At 42.9% G+C, this 10,263-nt stretch overlaps 1 protein-coding gene across 1 annotated transcript in view; it reads right to left on the bottom strand.

The window, feature by feature from the left end:
* The window catches only part of CMTM8 (CKLF like MARVEL transmembrane domain containing 8), a 35,852-nt gene extending 28,584 nt beyond the window's left edge, over positions 1 to 7,268 (bottom strand). Inside the window, exon 1 of the mRNA XM_066320260.1 lies at positions 6,987 to 7,268. Coding sequence (XP_066176357.1) covers positions 6,987 to 7,154 — 168 coding nt within the window. The 5' untranslated portion in view covers positions 7,155 to 7,268. The remainder of the gene's footprint in view (positions 1 to 6,986) is intronic.
* Positions 7,269 to 10,263: the final 2,995 nt, after the last annotated feature.

The following is a 10,263-nucleotide window of genomic DNA, read 5'->3' as shown; positions in this document are numbered from 1 at the left end:
TTGCTGTTTGACCCTACAAAAAAAAGGGCTAGGTCCTCTCTGCAAGGACACACTTTTTGTTTTTCTGGAATTCAAAGGGGAAAAAAGTGTGGAAATATCACACAATACACTATGTACTTTATCCAAAATAAAATGAAGCTAAACCACACACACACACATATATATAAATGTGTGTATATATCTCATGTATATATATGCATACTTATCTACATGACCATTATAAACTAAATATATGGCACTGTTACTGCCAGAAGAGAACAGGAAAGAGCAGTAGGCTGAATGAGAAGGCAGTCAACAAACAAGAACAGATTATCATTCCCTCTACTCTTCCCATTCTGAAGGGTTCAGAGTGCCCAGGAGAATTTTTCTGTGATTTGAGACTTCAATTTTTAAGAAGAAGAATCTTTGAGGCACCGCTGCTCCAACCCTGCCTGTTGGTGCTACGTGGGTGGTTCAGAGGACAGAACAGAGCAGACACATCAGTGGGCTCCCCAGGTACACGGAAGTGCTCCCACTCAAAGGGCAGGGAGTGAAAGGCATCTGCTTTTGCTCTAGAAGCAGTATTTTGTTAATGGATTCAGAAACCTGGGGGCCATCAATGATTTTGCAAGAATCCAGTGTGACCCATAGACAACTTCTTTCTGTGTCCTTTTCCTGCCCACATTCTTACTACACTGCCAACAAAGACACCTCTTCATCATATACTGCATGGAAAACAGGGTTCTTTAGATAGGCATACATTACTTCAAGATCCTCTATTCTGAGGTCTTAACAGTGTGTAATAAATAATTCCAAACAGAAAGCAGGAATGACAGTGCAGAAAGAAGAAAAAAGATAATATAACACTATGGGAGAATAAAATTTCCCAACTGAACAACAACCAACCAACCAACCACAAAGAAAAGAGACACAGACAAATCTGGGATCTGAATTCATTTTAGGACAAAACACACCATCAGGTGTCCCCATCATTATCAGGTACCTCCTGATTATCAGGTATCTGGCAATAGCACTGTCTTCCCACAGTACGATTACCCAGGGATTTGGGATTTATTCTGTGCATACCTGGAAAAAGGCAATTTTCAGGAATGCAGTCAAAGCCTCCTTGCAACTGTATCATCGACCTTTGTCCTCAAACCATGATAGTCACCTCAGCATTTACCCTCACGACTCACACCCAGCCACAGCATCATGCTAAAGCTAAGCACCTGGGGAGCTCTGCCTATTCCATTAGGAATAATGGGAGGATTGCACATTTCACCATCATATAGACACAGGCCACTGAAGCCCAAAAAGGTTATCTAAAATTAAGTTTGTGCACATAGGAATTTTTGCAGGCACAAAGGAAAAAAAATAACCTAGAGTTTGGGAGAGGGGAGAAGGAAGGATTTATATTATATTCACTATCCACCCAACAACAAAGTAGATGCTTAAGTATGACTTTAAAGCATTCTTGTCATGAAGAGATAATGACATTTTATACATGCTGTACCTTAACTCTGACGTAATGAGAATATTTTGCATTTTTGACCTTTGGTAAAATATCTTCATTCAGTTTAAGAGGCATTTTCACCCTCCTACCACTTTAGCCCTAACACTGTTTCTATCATCACTTGGAGCACGTTCAAAGGGTTTTCTTTTTTCTGTTTCTTTGTCCCCCAAACAGTTCTCTCTTCCCAAGGAAACACCCTGATCTTGTCCAGGAAACCAAAGACCTTACAGGAAACAGAACTTCAAATAACTACATGATCCTAAAGGAAGATGGAAATCATATAGATGTGTGTATTCAGTACACTAAGGACAGCTAAGGGTTAGCAGTGGAACAACAGCACCTAGAAAAGGCAGAACTGAAACCTGACTTCAGCAAGAGTTTTGTCTGATCAAACCAAAGGAGAGAGCTGAGACTTTATATGGCGTGTTGTCTTATTCATGCACAGGAACATGAAGCTGCTGGATGAAGTGACTGACTAGTCCCTACAGGGTTTGGTTTTTTCCATTCAGTAAGTCAAAGTGAGTAATATTAAGATTGCGCTTGTGTACATCTCTAGGCAAAGCACTTGTTCCACATGTCAAGTGGTAACTCAGTGTTGTCAACTAGCTGTAAGCAGACAGGCTATGACTGGAGTAAAAATCCCATTATAAGAAAAAAGAAAAAAATCTCTACTATTCCTGAAAGAAGAGAAAGTCTTGCTGCAACTCAGGTGAGGAAAGGGGCTCTTTGGAACTCCCTCCATGCTTCTGAGCTATTCCAAGAAATGGGAGGGCAGGAGGAGGAGGGTATATATAAATAAAACTTTGAACTGCAGTCAGAGAGGGCATAAGACTGAAAGAAAAAGCTAAATGGAAAGAGAACTTTAAGTACAATTTTTGTATTTTAACTTTCTCACAGTAGATCACACCCCCCCCAGTATTACTTCTATTTTTCTTAATATTTATATTACTTTACTGCTGACTTAATTCAACACTTGAATATCTGTAGACAAGTTTGATGCATCTCTCAGGAAAAAAAAAAAAAAAAAAAAAAAAAAAAAAAAAGTGAAAAGTCTATTGAACAAACACTTGCACATTTCCAGTTGTTCTGGTTTTGGCAACCTCAATATCTTAGATCTGACATAACTTTCAATATCTATTTAATATTCTGAGGACCGCCAGTCTACTAGAATAAACAAATTCAACAATATTTCCTTTATGAATTAAATCTTCAAAGGTCTAACATTTTAAAAAGAATAATGAACCAGTGATCAAAATTATTTTTATTGTCCAGAAATATAAATTTTAACTGCAATTTTATGTGGTGTTAATAAAGTATATAACTTCCTATGAGGCTTTTATTTCAAGCACCTATTTTATTCTGGGCATTTTTCAAAGAATAATGTGCATAGAACAGCAAAAAAAATGCAACTGTAATTACAATTTACACCATCACAAGATCTCACGTACAGCAGAAGAGTAACAACCTTCTAAACCTTTCCAAGCTATATAAGTATTTGTTTTTGTCAAGGTCAAATAGCCATCACAAGCCTTAAAATCAGTAGCGCAAGTTTTACAAGAGACTCCATCTAGCAACACACTGGTGTGAAGCAACAATCTGAAGAGATCAATGTCATCTTGCTAGAAAGTAAATACTTTTATAACTACATCCATAGCAACCACAAAACTCTCCACTTCCCCAAAGTGATCCATAATGCTTGACTTGAGAAGCTGATTTAAAGCTCTGAAAAGGTATCACTAGCCATCATTTTTCTTGGCCATAAAAGTCCCAGGAAGATAAACGGAGATTTTCTGGGCCATCATTTTACAGAAAAGAAACACTCAAAAGGTATCTCTAGAAATCGCTATACTTGCTCATTTTGAAACTGTAAATCCTCCAGGGGGACTGGTGCTGCTACACTGTAGGAATCAGTATCAATTATTTCATATGATGTATTTTTACTTCAGTGTCAACCCAGGCAATTGACATCTCATTTTCTCATTTAAAGACGTTCTATAACACCACTTACATCTTCTATACTACTTTTCAGCAATGGATCCCAGTGAGCCTTACAAAGATTAGTACATATATTCCATGAATGGATGAGACATTCTGAGAAGTTAGAGAGATGCAGATAAATGAACCTGTAGTAGTCAATGGCCAACTAAAGCCAGTAAATCCAAGTTTCCAAAGTCAGAAGCCCCTGCCCTGTCCAGCAAGCACTAATACTTCTGTATGTAAGTGCTTTGGACAGCCTCCCATGCACCGAAGTTATGTTTTATGTCAGTTTCCAAAGGCCTCTCAGAAACACAATGGCATTTTCTATTTTGCTCTTTCCACTGAAATAAACTGATCCCAGTTGTTTCCAAGTGAGTGGCAGGAAACCTTGCACCTGCTCTGGTCATGGAGGCAGACGTCGAAGGCAGTGGAAATCTGTCAGCACCAGGTAATTTAGCCTACACTGCAGGCTGAATTTCTGAGTTCATTTATGCCAGACGTGTGCAGTGCTAAACCAAAAGGCATTACGGAGTTAAGCTGAACCAGGTTTGGGTACATAACTCTATTACTGATGAATAGGCACAGTCAGCCTCATCCCACATTTACACAGGCTCTAAAGCAGCCACATAAAGGACAGATAATACCTGATCCATCATAAAACCTGTCTTTATTAAGCTAACTCATTTTGAACAAATTTGAAACAGCAGACTGAGTTAATAGCAGACCAGTGCTTTGCAGGGCTACAAAGAATCCCTTAGCAGGAACTGTTAAGCTGAATTTACTGTGCCATTAAACCACAGTCTCAGTGCAGATGTAGGCTGGTTACCAGGACACATGGAAATCCACACAGCTGTTAATTCATCTTCGCAGTATGCAAATTAGGGAAGTGGGAGCAAAACCTGATCAAGGTCCTTTATTTAGGGGGCAGGAATATTTCACTTATGTGGTAACTTTCTGCTTTTCCATTCTCTTTGGTCAAAGAATAACACAGATTTGCCCTTTGCCTACACAGAGAAGAGAGCTCCAGTTTCACAGCCAGGAGACACAGGCTGCACTCCTCCTGCTGCATGCACTTTGCTGACTGACAGCAGCAATAATCAAATATTTATGCAGCCCCACAGTGCAAACTCTCAGAGCATTTGGCACCATTGTTTAATGGCCATAGCTCAGCTTTACCATGGACATGGGATCTGGCAGATGAGTAGCTGCACTGAGAGCAAATGTTACAAAAAAAACTCCTCTTCCCTGTCCACGTCACAGGTGTCCCAGAGAAGGGGCACCAGAAGCAAAGGGATGCTCTTATCACAGCAGCTGCTTTTTAGAGATCACTGCTTAGTCTGGAAAAGATCTACCAGGCTGCAAACTCCTAAGACTGAATTATATGCTGGTCTTATTTACAGGTTTGCAAACCCTTAGCAGAAGGATCGTGCTACAAGCTGGGGGATCAGTACTGAGGGCCAGAAATATCCTGAAGGGTCAATTGGTGCAGGCAAGGCACAACAATCAGAACAGGCCGATTTAGGATACAGAACTCCAATATTGCTGAATACGCACAGCATGTTTTGAAATTGAGATCTTGGGATCTCTAGTCATGCTCTGTTAAAGCATATTTTCTCTCTGGAAAAAAAAAACAACAATATATCAAACTGGTGGAAAATGTTTCACCAAACCCCAATGCCAAATATATATATATATATATATATATATATATATATATATATATATATATAAATAGTCTTCACTAATACATATTTCTTTAATGTCACAGAAGAACAGCTACTCTAGCTGCTTTAAAATAAGTGGAGTTAAGAACTGGAAGTATTTCCTTAAAGAGACTATCTATCAGTATTCTACTTGTGTAGGACTTGCCCACAACTTTCAACTTCATATCAGAACTGTACTCTGTTCTCTCAAGTACACCATCACAAACCAGTAAAAGTTAATCTGCATTAGACTTCTATTAGCTCCTTTGAGTTGTCCAGGAACTGCTCATCTTCACATTTTACAATTATTCCAGGAGTTAGGAATGGCTGAGAGGAAACAAAATCCCCCTAAAAAGCATCATCACTGTTTAGAAAGATTATGCTGCACAAACAAACTGGAAGGCACACTTCCAGCAAAGAGTAAGCAAGAGCTTGTCCATGCCCTGTGGCCATGCAGCTCAATGTGAGTGCAGCTGAACCAGTATTCACAGCCAGGATGAATATATGACATTCCAGCAGGGCTCAGGAAAAGCCTTGGGCGCCTCTGTAACAATCTAAGGTGGGATCACTCTTCAGATAAAGTACAAGAAAGGTACATAACTGTTGTAATTACTAACTGAAAAGGAGTGGAAAAGAAAGCAGCTATTCTTTCAAAAACTTGTTTATTCTCAGATCTACCACAGCCTTGACAGTGGATCATCTCCCATATTCAACAGCCAAAACAAGCCTACAATCACCTATCTGCTAGATACCGACAGAATTCCCAAGGACACTGGCACACAGGGCACCAGCTAGCAGCAGGCTCTGACTTCACAGCCTCATCACTATTGGCCTGCACAACAATCTGGCATCTCAGAGTGTATCCTCTCTCCAGTGGCATTGTTCCTGCCAGAGGTCCCACATCACACATCAGCCTGAAGCTTTGCCTGGTTATTTTAACTTTGAAGTCCACAAAACCAACAGCCATTCCACTGCTCTGGTGAAGCACAATGTTTTCAAGCCTTGAAAAACAAATGTGATCTGATAAGTTAATCCTTGAATCTTCGACACAACAAAAACTTCACACAGGAAACTCAAAAAATTACGTGGGGCAGCCTGCTCTTTATGACCCTTAATTATTAATAATGTAGAAGAATGGAATTAAACACATAATTTTTAAGAGGAGATGCTGAGCATTTGTTGCTCAGCACACTGAGGGCACATAGGTCTGCAGGGGGATCCCGGCGCTGTGCTAAGGCAAGTGACCGAATTTAGCACTGCCCGGTCCTCTGTATGTTCATTTACACCTCATGGACTACCTGCAAAAAACAAATTCACTACCAAACCCAGAAGGCGTCAATTCATCTCCCACTCTGCACAGGTGTATCTAAGCACTAAGAACGTAAGGAAATGTTTTTTATTGACCTAGGAAAAAAATTAAATTGTTTAATGAACTCTCACATCATGACTATACGTGCTCTATAAAGTGCAAAGCATACACAACCAATGTGGTTACAGAAGTCTCCAAAACTCAGCGCCCGGTCTGCCAAAACTCGTCTTTCCGCTATGGGACGTGATGGTACCGCCGATGCTACGGGCGGCTGAACAGACCGCCTGTGCCCTGGGCTGCTTCCCCAGCTTCCAGGCGGGACGTTTGTGCCCCCGTAGAGCCGCTCTTTGCTGCCGCGGGCTCGTCCTTTCCCCGCGCCCCACCTGCGGGCACGGCCCTGGGCAGGGCGAATCCCGAGGGGAACATCCCAGCCCTCACCGCAGCGCGGCCGAGCGCCCGGCCGAGGCTCCCGCCCCTCCGCCCCTCCGCGCCCCGGCTCACTCACAATCTCGGTCACCATGAGGAGCCCGGGCACGGTGCGCAGGAACTCCCTGTCGTAGGCGAGGGTGCTGGAGCTGGCCGACAGGTTGGCGGTGAAGGAGCTGCTGGTGGTGGTGACCGTGTGCGAGCGCGGGCGCGGCGGCTGCTCCTGAGGCGGCGCGGGCGGCTCCATGGCCGGCGCGGCTGCGGCCGGACGGGCGGCGCGGAGGGCCCGCCGCTCGCCGCTTTGTGTGGCCCCGGCGCCGCGGGCAGCCCCCGCCCGGCCGCGGGGGAGGAGGAGGGCGCTCGGCCCCGGCGCCGGGCGGGGAGGCGGATCCGGAGCGGGGCCGCCCGCCCCGCAGACCGCCCAGCGCTCCCGCCGCTGCCCCCGGGCGGGACCCGGCGCTGCCGGTGCGCGGCATCCCCGGCGCCACGGAGCGAGGGTCAAAGCGGGTCCGCTCTCAAAGCCATCTCCTCACTTTCCGGGCTTACATACACTCGGGATCCCGTCTGCTTCCAGTGCAGCCGAGGAGCCGGGCTGAGCCGCCGCTGTCTGTGCCACAGCCCCGTGGGCGAGCTCGGTTTGGGGGCTCCAGCCCCATGCGCCGGCCGTCATCGTCCCTCCGGGCTGTGAGCGCTGGCCCCACGGGCAGCCGGCGCTGGCAGGAGCCGCGCTGGTGCTGCAGGTGCCTGTCCCCACTGCCTGTCCCCGCTGCCTGTCCCTATAGCCTGGGAGAGGAACCAGCGCAAAGCGCCGCGGGCCGGGAACAAGAGTTTAGGGGATAACACACCCTCCAGGAGCTGGAAATGGGGGTTTTGCTGGGGTCTGTCAAATAACCAAGAGACTGAACAAAGCAAAAAGACTTTTAAAAGTCATAAAAGTCAGTGGAAATGTAAAGTATGAAGTCCTTAACCCTAACCTACTACCTGGCAGTGCTGATCTGTTCCTTAACCTGTATTTTTCAGTACTCCAGCCTTAAGTGTCATCTTTTAAAAAAGCAAACCCAAACATTTCTGGGTTTTTAAAGAGCTTCTAAAGAGATCTTCCATTCCACAAAAATCATGAGGTTTCAGCGTTCAGGAACTCGAATTAGCAAAGGATTTGCATGTGGCCGTTCAGTAAAAATGAAGTGTTTTCCACATGTCTGGTGGCCATTGTCCTTGAATTGTTTACTGCTGCTCTCCTGCTGGATAACAAAGGCTGGATTTTGTGGTATTACCTTTCAGCAAGGGATTGAAGCAGCTGGGGAGGGAGGAGGAGGAGTATGGGGGAGTTTCTCACAGAAATACAGGAAACTTCAATTACCCAAAGGAACTGTTTCATGTGCATTATTGTGCCTCTGCTCACAGTGTAAGTGTGTCACAGCACAGGCTCCATGGGCTCCTTGGAATGTGTATCTTGGCTTAAGCTCTGTGGAGGCTTCATGCCCTCTAAATTCTGACTAGGAAAAGAAGTAACCTCCGATGAGGAAAAAAAATGCAATTTGGTGAAGCCTTTCAATGTAAATGTTTTAGACACTGGTGACTTGTTTATTTAAGGTGGTAGAAGAAATGTGGCAGAGTTTCGCAAACATGAACTGCAGGTCATCAGAACACGATGCCTGTCACTCAGCACGATAAGATGTACAGATAGCATCTTTTTTTCTTTTTTTTTTCTTTTTTTCTTTGTTTTTGTGAGGGAAAAAAAGGCCATTAGTAAACCACACCCTGAAACCACTGGACACAAGTTCTTAATCATGAAACAAGGAATTTCATACTTTTTGGCAAAACCACAGTTTGATTTTGGGGTTTTGGGGGGGGGGGGGTTTACATTAACAGAATTCTGTATTTTTTGTGTTCCTATTTTATTCCTTTCTATTAAATAAGAGTTGATATTTTAAAGGAACAGAACACACCTGTGCATTGGTCTGTTTGGAGGCCTGCTTCGACTGGCTTGCAAATAAAAAGTGCTTTATCTGATTGTTCAGCACTGCCAGGGTTCCTTCCAATGCCAGAGCTAATTTGCCATGCCCCTGTTGCTGGTTTTGAGGATCCATTGTAACAGCATTGATTTTCCTCTCCGAGAGATTCCTTTTTTGTTTTCCACCTAGAAGATCAGTAAGTAAAAGTGAGGAAATGTGGGTCTAAAATTCCTGCTGCTATCAAAATTAACACTAATTTCAAAGTTGTTTGAGTCATTCACGTAATTTTCCCTTTGAGAGCTCATTTATTTTACACTGGGTGTATATTCTCACCATATTCTCACCATCTCCAGGATGTTATTCAGTGGTCTCAGTGTTCATGCATAATTCTAAAATTCTTTATTTATTTTGCTCCCTAAATTCTTGAGGCTCAGTGTTGGTTTTCTTTCAACCATCAGAATCAGAGCAATAAATTTCATTACTTTTGGTCTGCACATTTGTTGTTTAAGCATCCCAGCTCCCTTAGGGGAGAAAAAAAAGTAAAATACAAACACAGATAGGGAACCAAGTGTTTTCAGCTTCCGCTAAATATTAAGACACTGCTTCAGTGTATATTAATACACTGTACACTTTCAATGTCTGTTGTAGAGGTCTAGTATCATAATTAATTCAAGAAGAACTGGAGGGCTACACTTGTGGGCAATTTCTCTGAACACTGGCTGCCACTCTGACTTCCCTACTTAGCTTATTTTTCTCCAGCAAACATATTCGAAGAATGGGTTTCACTAAAAAATGAGTAAACACTCCAGAAGCTTTTCTGTATCTGATATTCCTGGAAGCAAATTTCATTCTTTAACTTGACAACATAATACTTGACATTTTGAATGTTAATTGTGAGGCTCTAATTTTTTTGTTTTGCATCCTTGCACTGAAGGCTAGAACTGGAAAGCCTTCAGGGACCAGCTAAGCCTAGCTAGATTTTTTTACATGTAGATAGCATCAGAAACAGAATAATTGAATGCTGCTGCTTGAACAATCAACCTTTTATTACAGAACTACCAAGAGAGAATAAGGTGGCCTATTTTCTTTATTTTAAATTAACCTTTCAAGGGAAGGATCGGCAAGGCTTTTAAGCACCAGTCAAGATTGTAACCTCTTGGTTGTCAACTACTATAATGAAGTAAATTCTGATTAGGAAAAAATATGCAATTTGGTGAAGCCTTTCAATGTAAATTGAAGGCTTTTTAGTAAAAGCAAAATACTGGATACCTGTGTTATTAAGTTTCCCAGTAAAGGGATTACTCCTGAACATCTCAATGTCTAATTAACAGATTCTTCCATTTAAGCTGGTTTTGTTCTCAAATCCTGAAGTATCAACATTTTTGACATTACTGATTGAGC

The sequence above is a fragment of the Sylvia atricapilla genome, chromosome 1 (assembly GCF_009819655.1).
Source record: "Sylvia atricapilla isolate bSylAtr1 chromosome 1, bSylAtr1.pri, whole genome shotgun sequence".
NCBI classification, from domain to species: Eukaryota; Metazoa; Chordata; class Aves; order Passeriformes; family Sylviidae; genus Sylvia; species Sylvia atricapilla.
Note: the sequence above shows the minus strand (reverse complement) of the source record. Positions and strands in the feature narration are given on the sequence as shown.